General features: G+C 33.3%; 2 protein-coding genes across 2 annotated transcripts; both read right to left on the reverse strand.

The window, feature by feature from the left end:
• Positions 1-1,319: 1,319 nt before the first annotated feature.
• On the reverse strand, positions 1,320-7,704 carry LOC107761867 (putative receptor-like serine/threonine-protein kinase At5g57670). The gene is given in 11 exon segments (XM_075221349.1): positions 1,320-1,652; positions 2,408-2,557; positions 3,115-3,330; positions 3,526-3,683; positions 4,224-4,478; positions 5,228-5,471; positions 5,474-5,598; positions 6,053-6,177; positions 6,295-6,413; positions 6,855-7,009; positions 7,551-7,704. Coding segments are annotated over 11 exon segments (1,833 nt in total). The 5' UTR covers positions 7,690-7,704; the 3' UTR covers positions 1,320-1,505.
• Positions 7,705-11,848: 4,144 nt separating this feature from the next.
• LOC107793576 (PTI1-like tyrosine-protein kinase At3g15890) lies at positions 11,849-16,012 on the reverse strand. Its single transcript, XM_016615954.2, has 4 exons — positions 15,907-16,012; positions 14,306-14,456; positions 13,528-13,790; positions 11,849-12,844 (listed from the first exon to the last, which is right to left on the reverse strand). Exons 1-4 carry the CDS (start codon positions 15,951-15,953, stop codon positions 12,154-12,156), a joined length of 1,152 nt encoding a protein of 383 aa, XP_016471440.1. The 5' UTR covers positions 15,954-16,012; the 3' UTR covers positions 11,849-12,153.
• Between the last annotated feature and the right edge of the window lie 4,649 nt (positions 16,013-20,661).

Here is a 20,661-nt window from a genome sequence, read left to right on the forward strand (position 1 = left end):
ATATATATACTACAAAACATTATAAGAAATTATATTTGGAAATATATATACATAACATACTATATATAGTATACTATACTAGTATACTATATATACTACAAAACAAGATTTTTCAAAATTCAAAATGAGGGCCCCACCCCCAATGACCACTAACGGCCATATTGCACAAATAGCCGTTTTTTTCCAATTTACAAAACTAACCTTCTCTAACACTATAAATACTCCCCTCCCTCTTCTTCATTTCAATACTCAATACTCATTTCTCAATCTAAATTTCTCTCAATCTCTTAATCTCCAATTTTCAAAACTTCAAGTCTCAATCTTAATTTTCAAGTTACATCATGCCTCGTTCGGAAAGAGTGCGCTTATTTGTTTCGCACTACTATGAAGTGCTTGAAGAAAATGAAGAAGGCCAAATATTAAAATGCAAGAACTGTGGAAGAGTCTTAAATTTTCGTTCAGGGTGTACCACAGGCATTTTAAGGAGGCATATAACGTATTGTGTTGATGGTATTTATCCGCAAATTCGTCTTTAAGATATTTCAACAATTCGTGTTATTTTAAAATTACTAGACGTATTTATACTTCATGTTGTACTTTCTTATTAATTTATTATGCATGACAATTTAGTTTTACTATTGTTTTGTTATTTTACTTTTTCGTCAAGCACTTTAATAATTAGATTTCTATATATATATATATTTTTTATATAGCCATGATATGGTTTACAAGAAATTGCCTTAAGCAAAACTTTTTTTTAAAAAAAAGCCCGTTAGGCCCGCTAAGCCCACGAGCCCGGCCCGTTTAGACCAGGACCATATGGGCTTAGGCCCGTCACGGGCTGGTTCCACCCGTTGAGCCCATGAAGTCCGGGACCGCCAGAGCCCAGACCCGCTAAGCCCGGCCCGTTTGGCCCATTTAGGCCCGGGCCCGGCCCGGAATACAGCACTAGGTCAATTAGCTACTTACGTTGCATCATTTAGGACTTAGGACGGGCAAAAACAAACCGTCACATAGTATTTTTGATATAAATATCGAGTGTGTATAATTTTTTTTTATTAGCTGAAGTGTGACATTTAACGAAATTATTTCATTTATCATGTATTCTTTTAGGCATGATCCGATAAGCGCAAAAATTAGCAAAAATATTCCAGAATTTTCTCATTTGATTTAGCCAAAACTTTGTAGTTTTGTTTGAAAAAATAAATAGAAAAACAGAGACTTGGAGAAACCAAAGTAAATGACACAACAATAACACAAAGGTAATTGATAAATCATAGAATCAAAATTAAAAAATGTAACTTATGAAATTAATAATAAGATAAAAAATTCCTTTAGTCTGATTATTAATAAACTACACAGCAATTTGCAATTCCCTTAACAAAAGGCTAACACAAAAACCTATATATGTGTCCTATGAAATAACCTAAACATAATAATTTGTTTAAGTGGAAACTCTAAGAAAAAAGTTTTTTTTTTTAATTCTACATTATGGAAAAAAATAATTAGAAAAGGTCTTCCAAAATTAAATCAGAAGGAAGATCATATCCAAAAACCATTGAGTAATCATCAACTTCATCACTTGTAAATTTTGGTATTCTCCAACTTCTTGCAGCTTCAGAATCATCCCCATATCTCAACAACTCTAACACCTACACAAATCAAGTAAAACAAAAATAAAATAAAAAAAAAAATAATCATTTATATGTTTTTTTTATTGAAGCGACATTGTCGGTAAGAATTCATATAAAAAAAAGCAGCTCGATGCGCAAAGTATATCGCGTTCAGAAAGGGTCCGTGAAAGGGCCGCATCCCAAAGGGCGTGATATAGACAGTCTATCCTAATGCAAGCATTAGTGGCTGCTTCCACGGCTTGAACCCATGACCTATAGGTCACTCGGAGATAAATTGCTCCAAGTCTCTCCTTCTAAAAATTCATATAAAGGGCAGTCCGGTGCACTAAGCTCCCACTATGCGCGGGGTCCGGAAAAGAGCTGGACCACAAGCAGAGGCGGACCCAGAATTTTTATGCAACGGGAGCATATTATTCTGCTCAACCAGTGCCCCTAAAGGCTTTTAGTATTCTGGGTGCCAACTACTTTAAATTAACCATTTTCAAGGTATACACGTATATATATACATGATTTCATCCGAAGTTTACGGGGTCCGGTGATCCCTCAACCATACTGTAGGTCCGCCTCTGACCACAAGGATCTATTGTACGCAGTCTTACTCTGCTACAAGAGGTTGTTTTCATGGCTCGAACCCATGACCTCCTAGTCACATGACAACAACTTTACCAGTTAAGCTAAGGCTCCCCTTCTAAAAATACATTTAACTGACTATAATTTTTTATTAATATTTTTTGTCTCAGTTGAATATTATGAATAGACGAATAGTATATTACCTCGGTCATTGACGGGCGCCATATTGAGGATTGTCTTACACAATATGAAGCTGTGAGCACCATCTTATGCAATTCATCCATATCAAACTCATCCTCCAACTTTGGATCCGCTAATTCTATCAATTTTCCAGCTTCCATCAGCGGTGTCGCCTAAAATATTTTTTAGCAATTAATTAATAAAATTCATTTAACAAACTATAATAACATGAAATACAATATTTTTATCATCTTTAAATATATTTTCAAAATTTTATCTAATAAGATAATTTCCTAGATTTTTCCTAGCCCCTTAGATCACAAGTCATTTTCATATCCAACTTACACATGCTTATTTATGTTCATTGGAAAAGACATACAAAATGGGAGATTTTTGAGAGCAATATCATTGTTAAATCTATGGACCATAGTCCAAAATTTTCTTGTCTTTTTCCTTAAATGTTTCAAAAAATTCCAAAAGGAAAAAAAAAGGGCGGTCCGCCACACAAGGCAGCTCGCTTTAGTGGTTGCTTCAGCGGTTCGGGGAAGGGTTGCCTTTGGGATGTGGACAGCCTACTCTAATGCAAGCATTAGTAGTTGCTTCAGCGATTTGAACCCGTAACCTATAGGTCATATGCATGGAGACAACTTTACCATTGCTCCAACACGCGCCTCCCGAAGGAAATATAAGTAAAATAGAAAAATAATTAAAATATGTCCTTTGTATTTACCCATAAAAGTAGATTTTGTCTTGATGAGTCCACAGGCCTTCTCCCAGTGATAATTTCCAGAAGAAGAATTCCAAAAGCAAAAACATCAATTTTCTCATCCACAATTCCATGCATGAAATATTCTGGTGCTAAGTATCCAAATGTGCCTTCAATTGGAATTACAGCATGATGTGTCCATTTATTTGGTAGCCATTTTGCTAGCCCAAAATCTGATATCTGGTCAAAATTGGAAAAAAAAAATCTAGTACTCCAAATAATCATTCGAAAAAAGAAAGGACGACGAAAAATAATAGCAAAAAAAAAAAAAAATTGATTTCATTCCCTCTTCTAAACTTTCATGCAGGCAGAAGAGTTAGCAAAAATACAGACAACCCCGGTCAGGATTATAAAAGCTTGTTTCATTAGTGATACCTGAGGCTCGTAGTCTGGCCCTAATAAAACATTTGAGGCTTTGATATCGCGATGTATTATACGATGTTTACAACATTTGTGAAGATAATGTAAACCTCTTGCAATTCCAAGGGCAATTTTATATCTCATTGGCCATTCTAGTGCCTTGCTTGATTTTCCTGCAAAGAAAAAAAAGGTAAAAAAAAAAAACAATTAAAAAAAATCTACTTTTACTACTAAATTCATTTGGTAAGTGAAATTATTAGTAAAATATCAAAATATTGAAAGATATAGGTGACAATGTTAAGATATAAAATTTTATATACTGATACTATTTTTACTACAATTAGGTCAACTAAATGATAAAAGGAGAGCTTTGGCGTAACTGGTAAAGTTGTTGCCGTGTGACCAGTAGGTCACGGGTTCGAGCCGTGGAAACAGCCTCTTGCAGAAATGCAAGGTAAGGCTGTGTACAGTAGACCCTTGTGGTCCGGTTCTTACCCAGACCATGCGTATAACGGGAGCTTAGTGCACCGACATGCCCTTTTTTTAGGTCAACTAAAAGATATACATGTAACCGATCATGGTAAACGAGATTATGATGTAACCTGAAAAATTAGGTATATTACTTCATATAATAAGTTAAAATATATTGATAGTATAAAATATATACTATAGTGTATATAAGTTAAATCCGATTGCGCGAATTCAAGGCTTACCATGTAATGCAGAAGAGAGAGTACCATTGGGATAGAATTTGAAGATGAGATAGAAGCCATTTTCAATGCAATAACCAACTAAACTTGCTGTATTTGGATGATTAACATGACTAATTACACCTAATTCCATTAGGAATTCTTTTTCTTTGTTCATATTATTGTTGTCCTTTGCTAATCTCTTTACTGCAATTGTTTTTCCATCTTCAAGATCTCCTCTGTATACATCTGAATATCCTCCTTGTCCCACTAAATTCTCTACAACAAGAAAAATAGAAAATAAATTAGTTTTTTTGAGTAATAATAAATCTAAAATTTACAAAAGTTAATGTCATTTTAGTAAGCTTATTCGTTATCGTACAATATGATACATTGGGATTGTTATACAAACAACCGACCTGATTTAATGTTTTACTTTTTCTAACGGTATACATAGATTATACATTGATTATACACAGTTATACATATACTACACATAAATTATACATGTATTGTATATCCGTCGGCTATTTTTAGTTTAAGAAATTAGTTGAACGGCTGTTTAGGTTATATTTTTCATTAATAAACCACATCAAATGATACAATTTATCTAGAAATTATATTCATATAACAATAAATTGCAATCGAATACATTACGATACGATATATTATGAAACGATGGATAACAATCCTCCAAACAAGTTGTAAGTTGGGAGTATATAATAGTATTTTTATTAACTTTGGAGAGGGGGTTAGCAAAATAAAGCAACAACTAAGGGAACTTGCTTATATTTCATAAAACTTCAGGGGTGCTTTTGACAATTTACATTCTTCTATATTTTTGGCAATAGAAAACCTTAGTTTTAGACACGAAGATATATACGGTCAGATCTCTCTAACATCCATCTTTTATAATAACATTTTTCATGTTATATTATGATATATGTTCTCTATAACGTACTTTACTATATCAGCCAAAAAATATCAGAACAAACGAGACTGTTATAGAAATATTTAACTGAACAGACCTGGATGAAAATAGTTTGTAGAACAAGCAATCTCCTCATAGCTAAAACACTTCAATGGAGGCTGATGTTTTTCCTTATGCTCAAAACTTGCACTCTTCTTCCTCGAGCTCGAATCAAAAGGCGAACGTAGAAACGACGAAATTCGCCTCAACGGAGACATTGGCTTCTTGAAATATTCTTGTTGTACTTTAAATTGGCTTGTAATTGATGATGAAGATTTAGTAATTGAAGTTTCTCCAAAACTTAAGCAAAGTGATGACAACCCCAGCAACCATTTAGTACAGTATTTGGTGAACTTCTTGTAATTATTTGCTTATTTGAAGAAGGAGAGTTGTTTTCTTTAGGCCATCTTGAACTAGGTTGATGATTTTCTGCAACAATTTGGCTATGTAAGTAATGTTATTATGAATTGGGCTAAAAATGTTCATGAGGTTAATTTCATGTATGCTCACTGAACTTTATTCGGTATTGCAATAGTAAAATTACAAAGTTGTGACCATGTTTCCTGGTCACATTAAAGTATACCCGAACTTTATCGACTGTAACAGTAAAATTATAAAGTTATTTTTTATCACGTTGAAGTACTATAATAGTAAAATTACTGAATTTTACCCGCTGTAATGACTAAATCTACCAAATTGATCAAGACGACTTTATCGTTACAGTTGGTAAAATTTTGTGATTTTACTATTATAGTTAATAATAGTTCAGTTACTTTAACGTGACAAAAATAGTTTTTTTTATTACTTTACTGTTAAATTAAACAAAGTTTAGTGACCTTGCGTGAAATTAACCCGATATTTATGGAATAGGAATTTGAATTACCTTGGACGCGAATGGAATTAGATTGAATGTTATGTGGTGTTTGTCCTGATTTTCTTGCTACCACAATTAGTGAACAATTATCTGGAACTCTTTCACAACAATACTTTGCAATTGTGAATGGATATCTGATTTGAAGATTGACAAAAAGAAAATCTTTAAATCAAAATAAACTTAAGATTAATAAAATACGTTAAACAATTTTTTTTGTGATTAATACTAGTTTTGAATAAATGCTTAATTACCTGCGAGTTTTATTCTTTCTTCCACCAATGAGAAGATAATCAGCTGGAATACTTTTAGCTTCTTTAATTAAACCTCTTCCTGCATTAGAACTAAAACCAACTCTAGCCTCTAAACATACCTGAAAAAATCAAGAAATTAATTATACAATATCGGATTAAGATGAACTTAAGTGGAACATCACAAACAGTAAAAAAAAAATTAATCAGTAATTTTTTTGTAATAGAATAACGGAGATAAATTGCGTATAACTTGTAATGCAACAACAGAAAACCCTCGGTGTAATCCCATAAGTGAGGTTTGTAGAGGGCAATTTGTACGCAGACCTTATTCTATCTTGTGAAGATAGAAAGGTTATTTCCGATAGACCCTCGGCATAACTTGTAATGCAATAACAACAACAAAAAAATCCGTGTAATCCCACAAGTGGGGTCTGGAAAGGGTCGTGTGTACGCAGACGTTATTCCTACCTTATGAAGATAAAGAGGTTGTTTCCGATAGACTCTTGTCATAACTTGTAATGCTTAACAAAGTTCTTTTTGAAGAATTCTACAATTTTTACCTGTTTAGATTGACATGTTTTTGTAAATTCTCCCATCATAGAAATAACAAATGCTTTTGCCTGTCGAATTTGAGTTTGATTTTTCGTTACAGATTGCCATTTCTTGGTTTCTTCTTTCCTTTGATCACCAAATCTCTTGCTTTTCTCTCCTGCCACTGTTTCATCACCAAAAAAAAAAAATAAAAAAATCATATAAGGCATTTTATACAAACTTCAACGAATAATAATTAGAAGCTACATTTTAGGAAAATTTGACTATTACTTGAATATTACTAACTTGAAGAGTGTCAGCTAATATTGTTACATATGAGAAAGTTGAATATATTCTACAAAAGAGATGTATAAAAATCAAGATTCCTCCTTCTTATTGGTCTTCCCTCTATTTTTTTTGTGTGTCTTTTTATCTTCTTTTTTTGTTTGGTTTAGCACTAAAAAACAGTTGAAGAAAAGACAAAAGATTATTGCCCTAACACGTGTGTAAAAATAAAAGTCAAATATGTCATTTTCCAAAGGGTCACATATAAGAAAAAATATCAAGAAAGATTACAAAAGAAAAGGAGGACATGGCAGCTCGGTGCACAGAGCATTCCGTGTTCATGCAGGGTCCAAATATCGACAGTTTACCCTAATATAAATATTAATGAAAAATTAAGTGTACAAATTAAAATTATGGCCATAATTGAAGAGAAAACTCACCAACAATGTGTAGTGCTATAATGGTATCATTAGGATTGGCTAAAACTCTAATTGCCCAAGCAAGAATTTCTTTACTTTCCTCAACATTCAAAGAAATTCCTACAAGAATTTTTGTAGGTTTAGTACTTGAAACCATCATTTTCTTGGATTTTATCTCTTCTTTCAATTTACAAAATTGAATGAACAAATAGAAGTAGAAAACTTGTGCAAGAGAGATTTGAATGATTAGTATTTATTAGGACTTGAAGTTGAGTTTGTGGTGGTGGTTTGGGGGGGGGGGGGGGGGTAGTGTGACCACTTTAGCTTATTCAATTATTCTTTTCTAAGAAGCATTGGAAAAAAAAAGTAATGTAACTTTTGGATATGAAATTAATGTTATATGGTTGGGTGATTTGAGGAATAAGCAAAGGTAAAGGTATTTTGTATTTGATTTCTCTTGTTTCATAAGTTTGATACATGGCCTATCATTCCTTTTTGATATGGTAAACTATAAAGGGAATAATATTTATTTAATTTTTTACTCATATAGTTTGGTAGGAAAAGTTGTGTGCCACTCAAATTAAGTCATTCTTTTTACAATCACCTTTTCTTTGTCTTGCCCTTATGGAAAGGGAACTTTCTTGGGGTTGAGGGAGGGAATGAGTGGTGTTTAATTGAATCTCATTCGTCAGAAAATTATAGTATTGTGTAAAAATATACGATAATTTATTTTTGTTATATATAAATTGTGTTGAATGTCATTAATATAAGATTCGTGACAAAAGGGGTTTAAAAATTACTTTAGGTCATATAGGTTTAAGTTCAAGGTATAACATTCTTTTATATTTTCGAATATGCGTATATGAAAATCCTGCTTTCACCACTGAGTACCGACGTATTGGTTTAAAAATTGTTTTACACTATGAATAAGTTGAATCCATAAAATAACACCATGGACATAGATAATTGATTGGTGAATCAGTAAATATAAGTAAAAGATACACATACAAATTTTGTGGCTACTAAATTTGAGAACGAACAAAAGATAAGGGATAATCGGCGGGGCAGCTCGATGCATAAAGTATTCTCCATTCATGCAGGATCCGGGAAAGAGCTATACTGAGTGTGATGAAGACAGCAAACCCTAACGCAATCATTAGTGGTTGCTTTTACGACTCGAACCAGTCTTGACCTATAGGTCACACAGAACAACTTTACCGATAATTTAAGGCTTGTTATCCACATTGTCAAAACTAATAAACTCTCCCTACATGTTTGGAATTAAATAAACAAATTGTTTTAAAGTTTGACATGTACCTCTTGGTCTCATCATAGTGTCATGCAATCAAAAGTACATTTTAAGACCTAACACCACTTTAAAATAATTAGACTATGTGCTAACAACAGCATTATAATTTCTCACCAAGAGAAAAGTAAAAATTAAAATACATAAATAATGGGAAAATAATGATGATGATTATGTAATTATATATATGACGGTTTGAAACAACAGCTAACTATACAATCATTAGCATTTTCCCAATTATTATGGATATGGCAGAGACTTTACTTCAAATCAATATTCACTTTACTGAGAATTTTACTTTGTAAATTAAAAAATCATGAAATATAACATTCTTGACATATTTTCGAATAACTTTATTTGATTTCCTGGTTCCGCCACCGAGTATTGTTTATTGATCATTAAATCAATAAAGCATGATTGTACGATGCAGTTAAAATATAACAGTTTAATAAGTGAAAATATACACTAATTGCGTAAAAGATCCATAAAATAATCGGTAAAAAGGTACTAAATATTTTATCATTTTGCCATGGGGGGGGGGGGGGGGTTGGTTGGGAAGAAATTATAACTTACCTCATGAAATTAGGCAAATGAGCAAGTCTTTCAGTAAAATCTAATTCCAAATGATGTGATTTAAGTAGGATGAGTTCTTAATTAACAATTAAAAAAACGTGCAGTAAATATTAAAAGGAAATAAATTGAAGATTTATAATAATTATTATCATGAGGGACGGAAAGAAGGATGTCAAGTACATTGAATTAGCTAGATTCTAAGGATAATTACAAGGAACATAATTATCGTGTAAAAATGATTTATTCATTATTGAATTCACATTAAGATCTTTTAGCATAAAATTAAATATTTAACTTATAAGAGTACAATACTCTCTTTCAGAATAATAAGCTCCCTTTAGCTAGCTTTGTTCATCCTTTTCTAATTTCTTAAAATAATGAAATTATTATGGAAAGTTTTAATACTCAAAATTAATAGTTTATTGATATTGGTTTTGTAAATTAGGCAAAATAAATAAATAATGAGTTTTATTACCAAAAGACTGAAAGTACTTTCTTTATCACTGCTAGCTTACTATTATGGCGAAATTACGCAAGATGGACATTCTGAGCCGAGGGTCTCCTGGAAACAGCCTCCCTACCCTTCGGGCTAGGGGTAAGGTCTGCGTACATATTACCCTCTCCAGACTCCACTTGTGGGATTATACTGGGTCGTTGTTGTTGTTGGACATTTTTAATCTATCGTTTATATTTTAACCCTATTAAAAAAGTTTTAAGAAAATAGCCCTATATTTGGTATTTTCGTGGCAATTGTACAAAAATATGGCAACTGTCAAAATTTTATGACGGTCACCAAAACTTGCAAAATTATGACAATAGTCAGAATTCTGATGAATCACCATAAGATTTGCTCAAGAAACTCTGGCCAATATACGTCAAAATTCTTAACAGACTTTTCTTATGGGGTCAAAATTTAAATGATGGTACCAAATGATCCTATTTGTGCAAATTACTGTTTTTTGGTTTGGGTCTGGATAGCTATAGAAATAGTTGGGCCACAATTGCGGAAATGGCCGAGTATATAATGAACAGTCAACTTGGGTGGCTATTTTTTAAAGTGGTATTTACTTTTTATTTAGCATTTCCAATGCTTAGCAATAGTAGCCACTAGTCTATTAAAATTAATATGAAAAGACTGTGTTACCCTTTCCTCTATCTCTTTCATGTTAGGGAGAAGAACTTGCCGCCGTCTGTGAGACTTCCGCCTTTCTCAAGTTTGTAAATCTTATCGTGTCCAGCATGAAAAACTCGACTTTGTTAGAAAAGTTTTGTTGTGTACTTATGAGACCAATAATATTTCTCTACTGGCGTTTTTTGAAGCTCTAAAATATGATCATACCATGTTATTTTATTCGAAGTCGTTGGATGAGATCTGGACTATGTTAAAAGATGTCAGTTTCAATAGTCGATATCATTGTGTATAAGGGGAATTTTGTTACTGTTGATCGATGTGGCAAGACTATAGAGTTTGATTCTTCCTCATTCTATCTCCTTTATATGAAAGCGATAAGATCCTGCTACGTTCAAGACCTATTTGTATCTTTTTTTTTGTGTGAAAAGATACAAATAACGCTTGGTTTTTTGCTACGTTATGGATCCTGAACTTACAGTTACAAGTTCAAAAGTTAAGGACAATATGTCCTGAAGTCCTGAACTTAGACTAACAAGCTCAAAAGTTAAGGACAATAGGTCCTGAACTTAGGCTAACAAGCTCAAAAGTTAAGGACAATAGGTCCTGAACTTAGACTAACAAGCTCAAAAGTTAAGGACAGGTGATCCTGAACTTCGAGTTCCAAGTTCAAAAGTTAAGGACATGTAGTCCTGAACTTAGAGTTGCAAGCATAGAACTTAAGGACAGGTGGTCCTGAACTTCGAGTTCCAAGTTCAAAATTTAAGGATATGTAGTCTTGAAATCCTGAACATAGAGTTGCAAGTTCAAAAGTTAAGGACACTTAGTCCTGAACTTTTATGAGTAGAAGGGTATTTTCGTCCGGGCAGGTAAATTTTATTAAAGCAATGGCTAAAGACTAAAGACATTTTAAACAGTAACTTAAAAGTAAATACATATGTTATTAGTGACTAACCGTGCACTTCCCCTCAACTTGTGATAGCAGCCATTTTTGGCAAAATTTTGAGAAGAGGGCTCAAAAGTTGGACTACAAAAGGACCTAAAACTACAAGGTAATGATTATGTATCACTTGTGCATTATTACACCCAATTTTGATTGAATTTAAACCATAAATCATGAGATTTAAGAGGGAGAATTAAGGATTTTAGATCTAATTTCTAAAATAAAAATTGGTGATTTGAAAGAGTAACTAGACTCTGATTAAGAATCTATTTACGTAATATCACTCGTCCGCTAATGAATAATCTGTGTCTGTAATTAGTTTCGGGTCGGATTGAGTGAAATTGACTTTGACACACATTGTACTTATATTTAAAAAATAAAGTGAAGATATAAAGTATACTTAACACACACACACACACATATATAAGCTCCATTCTCTTACATTAGAGAAATTACATAAAAACTCAAGAAAAAAAATTAACACCTTAAAAACCCTCAAAAGTTTAATTCTGCGGTATTGTGCATTGGAATGTCATTAATAGCTTAAAATAACATACCATGTAATTAAATTTCTTTCTGGACGATAATGGTGTTCAGATCAACTTGCTTGCACCTAAAATACTGTATAATTAAATCACAAACGAACGACTTTTTTCATCCGACTTCTCACACCTTATTTCTCTCCAAAACGTTTGTAAGGATCTTGCATTTTTTGCATTTCCATAGCACCAAACACACCATAAACACTACTTTCATTCCCTTGATCACTACTTTGATCATCATCTTGATCACTAGCTTGATCCATTGACATTAAATCATCTCCATATTTAATACTTTGAATTCTCAAATTTTGATTTACCTTCACAAAATTCACCTCTTCCCCTTTCAATATACTAACAACTTCTTTCATCGTTGGTCGTTTATCAGGCTCGCTCTGAACACATAACGCTGCTACACGAATCGACTGTTTCAACTGAAACTCGTCGAAATTTCCCTTTAATTTAGGATCAACAAGATCCTTAAATTTTTCTTTAGCTATCATTGTCTCAACCCATTCTGTTATTGTTCTTTTAATACCATTTGGAAGTTTTTCAATAGGTTTTCTCCCTGTGATCAATTCAAGGAGAAGAATTCCAAAACTATAAACATCACAACTTTCTGAAACTTTACCCCACATAGCATATTCTGGTGCTAAATATCCCAATGTTCCTTTGACACGTGTCGTCATGTGACTAACCCCTTCTGGGATTAATTTTGCAAAACCAAAATCAGCAACTAATGGCTCAAAGTTTGAATCCAAGAGAACATTACTAGCTTTGATGTCTCTGTGAATGATATGAGGTGTAACTTCATGATGCAAATACCTATAGCAAAACATACATATATGAGTATTAGCACTAAAAAAACAGTCTGGTACACAAAGCATCTCATATTCACGCAGGGTTTGGGGAAGGGCTGTAACCGAAGGGGTACGGTATAGATAGCCTACCCTGATGTAAGTGTCAGTGGCTGCTTTCACGGCTCGAACTCGTATTTATAGGTCATAGGAGACAATTTTACCGCTTCTTATGTATAAAATATTTGAATAAGGTACAATTTCTACTTCATGAGGTACAAGTAAAGTTGAAGTTTTGGAGTAACGATAAAGTTGTTTCCGTGTGACCTATAGGTCACGGGTTCGAACCGTAGAAGCAGCCACTAATGCTTGCATTAGGAAAGACTGTCTACATCACACCTTTGAGATTGACTCTTTCCGGACCTTGCATGAACGCAAGATATTTTGTGCACCGGACTGCCCAATGTACGCGTCCTAAAAGGAGTAGTAAAGAGAGAGAGAGAGAGAGAGAGAGAGAGAGAGAGAGACAACCACTTTAGGTCAGGGGTTCGAGCCGTGGAAGCAACCACTAATGCTCGCATTAGTGTAGGCTGTCTACATCATACCCGTGAGACGTGAACCTCTCTCGGACCCTATGTAAACGCAAAATACTTTGTGTACCGGCTGCTCGAGATACAATTGCTAAAAGGAGTAGTAAATAAAGAAACTTACAAGAGGCCTTCTGCAGAGCCAATAGCAACTTTCATTCTTTTCTTCCAATCCAATTGAACTTCTTTAGATAAATGACCATGTAAATGTGAGAGCAAACTCAGATTTGGCATATAATCATACACAATTAGCCTTTGTTCATTCCCAGCACAATAGCCTCTTAGGCCTAATAAATTCTCGTGCCTAACCCTCCCAAGCACTTCAACTTCTACAGCAAATTCCATTTCTGCTTTGGAATTCATTGATTTCAGCTTCTTTACTGCTATCTGCAATTTCGAAATTTTATTATATAATCGATTATATAAATGCAAAGTAAGGCCGTATACAATAAATACAATATAGTTTGATTCTTTCTCGTATCTCGTACATAGCGAAAATGTACGGTAAGATCATATACAATACAAACAATATGGTTTGATCCTTCATCGGATCTCTCGCATAGTGAGAATTTAGTACATCAAAATTAGCGATATGAATAAAAGTTGATTTATCTTTAGAAAAATAAAAATTTTGATATTTAAAAAACGAATTTTTTATTTGGTATCTTCTCTCATTCCTAAATATTGATAACAATTGTTTTTAAAATATTATTAGACAAAGGTAATTCATTTAATTATTGAGAAAAGAAATAGGACTACCATTTTACAACAGAGACATAAAAAAAAGTGTATGGTTCAAAGTAAAATATTGAATTCCATTAATTTGACATTATTTGTTGGGGATATGAATATATTGATTAATGATGTAATAATTAAGAATGTAATAGTTTAGTATTTATTACCTGAAGACCATCAGAGGTTTTACCCCAATAGACACTGCCAAAACCTCCTTCTCCAAGTTTGTTATTCTCACTGAATCCATTTGTTGCTGCATATAACTCCTTGTATGTGAATATTCTCCAAGAATTTCCACCACCCATTTCATTATTTGGCCTACAAAAATCCCAATCAATTCACATTTTACTTATGTAAGTTGACATAATTTTTAAAAAAAAGGGCAGTCAGGTGCACAAAGTATCCGGTATTTATGCAGGGTTCGGAAAAAAGTGGCATTCCAAAGTAGGTGTGACGCAGATAGACTACCCTAATGCAAATATTAGTGGCTATTTTCACAGTTTGAACTCGTAATCTATAGGTCTTATGGAGACAACTTTATCGTTGCTCCAAGGCTTCCCTTCAACCGCCCGACGTATCCCACATTTATGCAGGATCCAGGATAAGGTCGAACTCTAATGAAGGTGTGATGTAGATAGCCTACCTTAATGCAAATATTAGTGGCCAGTGACGGATCTAGGAATTTAAGTTCGTGGGTACTTAGCTTTTCTGACATAAAGTTATTATAGCAATCACATTACATAAATGCATAACTATTGAAACACGATGATGAAAAAAGTTAACGAGAAAACTCATAGTATTAATATTATGGATGCTGTAAAATTGTGATGGATAACATAACTGACAAGAAAAGAGATTGATGGTTTTGTTCCTTCGGGAGGAATTGCTCTGTCTTTAGAAGGGTCGAACTTTGGAGTCCTTTTTCTTTTCTTTCTTTATAGTGAATTACATCTTGTAAAATAAGAAGAGATAAAACAAAGTCAGCAGAAAGAAATCCTAAAAAGTGGTATTGGGTAAAAAAAAGCGGCGCGCGAAAACTGGAAAGAATGAAAAAAGAGAAAGTAGCTTGATAATATGAGGAGAAAAAAAGGGAATAATTTGTTTGTTTTAAAAGGCTTTTCGGGAGAAGGATTTGAACCCTCACCCATTCAATTTTCGTAAACTTCCAGCACCCTCCCTTAACCAAAGAACCCACTAGACTTTTTGTCTCCTGGGTGCTTTCTGTTTTTTTTTTATATTCGTTTTCTCAAATTTTCAACACAATTATATATACTCAAAGCCGAGATTAATGGGTGCTCGAGCACCCAAATTCAATGAGTAGATCCTCCCTTGTTAGTGCCTGCTTTCACGACTCGCACCCATAATTTATAGGTCACACGGAGACAACTTTACCGTTGCTCCGAGACTCCCCTTCAATATAAAATTTTAAAACATATAAAAGAAGGTCATATGCAGCAAGAAATGGTTTCAACAAGATAAAGAAATCCTTCAGAAAATGTCACCTAAATATGGCTCTTGCCTCAAATTATGTATATAGCAGTAAAGAAATGTAAAAATATTATTGACATGCAAAAAAGAAGTTATATGCAACAAAAAATGGTTTTAAAAAGATCAAATAAAACCATTTACGAAACGTCATGCTCTTGGCTCGAACTATATAAAACGTAAAAATATATATACAAAATATATCAGAATTATATTGAAATTTTAAATTTTGAATTCGCCTCTCGGGATAGGATTAAAAAAAGAGTTTTTGGTTAGTACATACCCTTCTTCAACCTTTTCATCACCACAACAACTGAAAGATGATCCCATAAATTCTTTCTCAAAATGCAAACTCAGTTTGTGCTTAGAAAATTTTAATTTGGTTGCCTCCTTTTTAAACCTGAAAAATGACAAGTTTATTAATCATTTTGAATGGATAATTAACTCTGCCGTCCTCTGCCGGCTTAATTCTGTAAATAATATATATGTTCAATTTTTAATTGAAACTTCGTCCTTTAATTTATTTTTATTTTTTAAATAGTAAGGAAATTAATCATTGCCACTTGGCTTAATGAAAATGGTCAAAAAGGTTCCATCTTGGTTTTTTTGTGTGCTATGTAGACCTTAATTTTAAGTCATACAAGCAAGTAATATTTGACTAATCATATAATTGTATTAAATGGTACTTCCAATAGAAAATTAAAAAAATGTTGTTGAAACTATTATTTCTTATATTAGATTGGTCGATTACCCCAAAAATTATTGTCTGCATATAGAATGGCTTTTGTAGTTATCCCAGAAAATTTCATTTCCTTATTTTAATTTTTTTTTTCTTCTGTTTCGGATGATTTGTGGAAGTATGTGATTAAATAATGTTGCATTTATATTTACAAATAAGGGTCTTTTGGTTTAATAAAGTTATGCCGAAATTATAATACATGAACCATAATAGTAGAGTGCATAATTTTTTATTATTAAATGCATAAACTTTTCTTGGCAAATATTTAGTTAATCACATAGAAAATAGACTTTTATTATTAATTTTTTAGTTAATAAGACTCCTATATATTTTTAATATGCAAAATACCTTCAAAATAGAATATATATATATATATATATATATATATATATATATATATATATATATATATATATATATATATATATATATATATATATAAAAGGAAGTCCGGTCCATTTAGTTTTTTATTTTTCATCGCACATTATCTTGTAATGTGGCCCTTAACCAAATGATGTTATTACATGTTCAGAGTCTCTTAGTAGCAAGTGGTACGCAAGGATAGATGAGGCACTACGTGCCGGTCTCGCCCCCGAGCTCGGGGCGTGACAAAGTGCACCCTAAAAGGGTGTGATATAGACAACACATCCTAATACAAGCTTTTACGGCTCGAACCAGTAACCTGTAGGTTACGCAAAGACAACTTTACCGTTGCTCAAAGTGTCCTCTTTAGATGAATAGAATATAATGTATAATAAAAATATTTGTTTGATTTTAAGTCGGATACAATTTTGTTTACAATTTTACTCTTAATTTTAGAAGTGTATTAGAAAAAAACAATTTTCTATACTGTTTTCTTCCTAACAATACTTATTGATATCTCAGACGCATTTAAATTATGACAAATTTGATGAAAAGATTTATGCTGGTTACGTTCTTGCAAATTTTTTTGGAAGAAGTAGCTAGAGCCTAGAGTCGTCTGCGTTGTTTGTGATTCTTTTGTTAAAAATAAGTAATTTTGTCATTTACGATAATCTATTAGATCATTATATAATTATTTTATTATCTTTGCTGTTAGTTTTCTATATTAAATAAGATTTTTTAAAAGAAGATAATTAACTAACCACTTTTATTTCATTCAAACAGGGATTACATTCATCTAAGCAACAAAGAAGTGCACGTGTCATTCTTCGGTTAACTTCAGCATTCAAAGTTACTGATCCGACTAATTCGAATTCATACCGAGGAGGCCCAACTATGACGTGTAAAACACTATTTATCAAGAAGTTCTTAGCTCAAGTTCGAGATTGTTGATTAAGGCGGAGGGATCACAACCATTCCGCTACACTTCTTGATGATAAAAAAATATGTATAGGCAAACCACGTATATAAGAAGCTCCATTTCTTTTTAAATTAATTAAAATTTGTGCTTTGTGCCACAAAATCCCAAGTCCAAAACAGACAATCCAAATAGGAGGAAATATATTCATGATCTACGAAGGTTTCAATTACATGTTTCTTTAATAAAATATTAGTGCTTTGTGCCACATACTTCTTCCATACCATTTGCTATTTTGAGGATGATTTGTTTATGTTGTTCGAATTTTTTAAAAATATTGTAGGGTATTTGTCAACTCTTCTGAAATTAGTATAATCTTTTGAACAATCGACCCGAATTTTATAATATTTTTAAAGAGTTAAAACAATATAGATTCTTATTGAGTTTCGTGATATTCAAAGGAAATATTAGGAATCAATTATTAGTAGTCCACATATGCTAATACTGTAATTGTAAGTGGTATGTTATAAAATAATCCATGGACCTTCAATTTTTTTATATAATATTATGTTGGATTTATAAGGATTTTCACACTTAAATTAAATCGCATTTTGATGAACGTTTAAAGAATGCGACTTTTATAATCGCATTTTGTCACGATCCGAATTTTTCATCGTCGGGACAAATTATTTCACCTTTTTATTTTATCTTTTAGCAGTTTACAAGTTAACAAAAGTAAATCAGCGGAATAAATGCGGAAGAACAGAATTTAACATATTATCTTAATACTAATAACGAAACCATAATAAAACTCCACCCAGAACTGGTTCACAACTCACGAACGGTCTATGAATACTACAAACAATGGTCTGAACAAAAAAATGTATATCTGTTTCGAAAGTAGATAAACATAATAGAAATATGATAGAAGTGGACGCCAGGGCCTGCAGACGCCTGCAGGACTACCTTGGGTCTCCAATGGACTGAAGGCAGCCACCCGACTCTACTCACAAGGTCCGACACCGTGATCTGCACAGAAAGTGCAGAGTGCAGTATCAGTACAACCAACCCCATGTAGTGGTAAGTGTCGAGCCTAACCTCAGCGAAGTAGTGACGAGGCTAGGACACGACAACCAACATAAACATGTGCAGATAAACGATATACCAACAGAATAACAATAATAGAAGCTAAATAGAAATTAACAGGAAGGGGAAACATGCAATAGGGTTACCGGAATAAGGAATCACAGTAGTAACAGAAATTAAACAATTAATACACTTGAACCGATAACAACAATTAATCACAACAAACAGAAAATGCACGGCATCACCCTTCGTGCTTTTACTCTCAATCCTCACCATACAGTCAATAATAGAAATGTGCACGGCATCACCCTTCGTGCTTTATCACTCTTCATAACCATATGAATAATAGAATTGTGCACGGCATCACCCTTCGTGCTTTATCTATCTTCCTCACCATATGCATCAATATAAATATAAAAGTGCACGGCATCACCCTTCGTTCTTTATCACACTTCCTCACCATATGCATAAGTATGAATGTGCACGGCATTACCCTTCGTGCTTTATCATTCTTTCTTCACCCAAACAATAGAAACAATAACATCCCGGCAAAGGAATCAGCTATAATCAATCTCGTTTCAACAGTTAAATTCACAATGTAAGTCTCAACTTGAGTCAACAATCAACAATTACCCAATAACAAGAAAATATAACCAAACTTGTTCAACATGAAGAGTAACCAGCTTAAGCATGAACAATACGTAATAAAGGCACAATGGTTAGAAATATAAGGCTCATTTGCATACTATCACCAAACAACAACGTATAGATACTCGTCCCCACACCTATACATCGTACTCAACAATAAACATACAACAAATAGGACACAACTCCTAATCCCTCGATCTAAGGTTAGACCAAACACTTACCTCGATGCCACGGCTAAAAATCAAGACTCAACTACCACTTTTCCTTTGATTTCCACTTCCAAACCGCCCGAATCTATGCATAATTAACTAATTAACATCAATTAACGCTAAATAAACCAATTCTAATGAATGAGTATAGATTTCCCAATATTTTCCCCAAGAATCAAAAACCGAACCCGGGCTCGCTTGGTCAAAACTAAAAGTTTGGTTCAAAACCCGATTACCCATTCACCCACGAACCCAAATATGCAATTGGTTTTGAAATCCGACCTCAATTTGAGGTCCAAATCCCCAAATTTTGAAATTCCTAATTTCTACCCCAAAACACCCAATTTCCTATGAAAAACCCTAGATTTTGAGATGAAATCATGTAAAAAGATGAAATATATTGAAGAAAATGAGTTAGAAATCGTTTACCTATGATTTGGAGAAGTTTGGGTCTTTGAAAATTGCCTAGGGAGGTTTAGGGTGTGAAATTTTGAGAAATGAGTTCAAAATCTCGTCTAAGCCCCAACTTAACAAGCGCAAATGTCGCAATTGCGACCTGAGCTTCACAATTGCAAAGCTCGCAAATGCGAGAACCATCAAACCACTGCTGCCTTCGTAATTGCGAAGGAATGTTTGCAATTGCGAACGCCAACCTCCGCAATTGCGACAAAAAGATCGCAAATGCGATCAACCCCTCCTTCCCAGACTCTCTTCGCAATTGCAAAGTAATGTTTGCATTTGCGAACTAAGCCGGCCCAGGCCTTCTTCGCATTTGCGATAAAGGCCTCGCAATTGCCATAACAGTTTTCCTCGCAATTGCGAGATCAGAGGCCAACACCAGAACTGTAGCACCTGCAATTTTTTTTCCAAGTCCAAAACAATTTTTAGCCTATCCAAAACTCACTCGAGCCCTCGGGGCTCCAAACCAAATATGCACACAAGTCTAAAAAATCATACGGACTTGTTCGTACGATGAAATTGCCAAAATAATATCTTAAACAACGAATTTAACACCAAAACTAATGAAATTTTCAAGATAGTTCAAACTTCCTATTTTTTCAACCAAAGGTTCGAATC

This window comes from Nicotiana tabacum, chromosome 9 (genome assembly GCF_000715075.1).
Source record: "Nicotiana tabacum cultivar K326 chromosome 9, ASM71507v2, whole genome shotgun sequence".
Taxonomy (NCBI): domain Eukaryota; kingdom Viridiplantae; phylum Streptophyta; class Magnoliopsida; order Solanales; family Solanaceae; genus Nicotiana; species Nicotiana tabacum.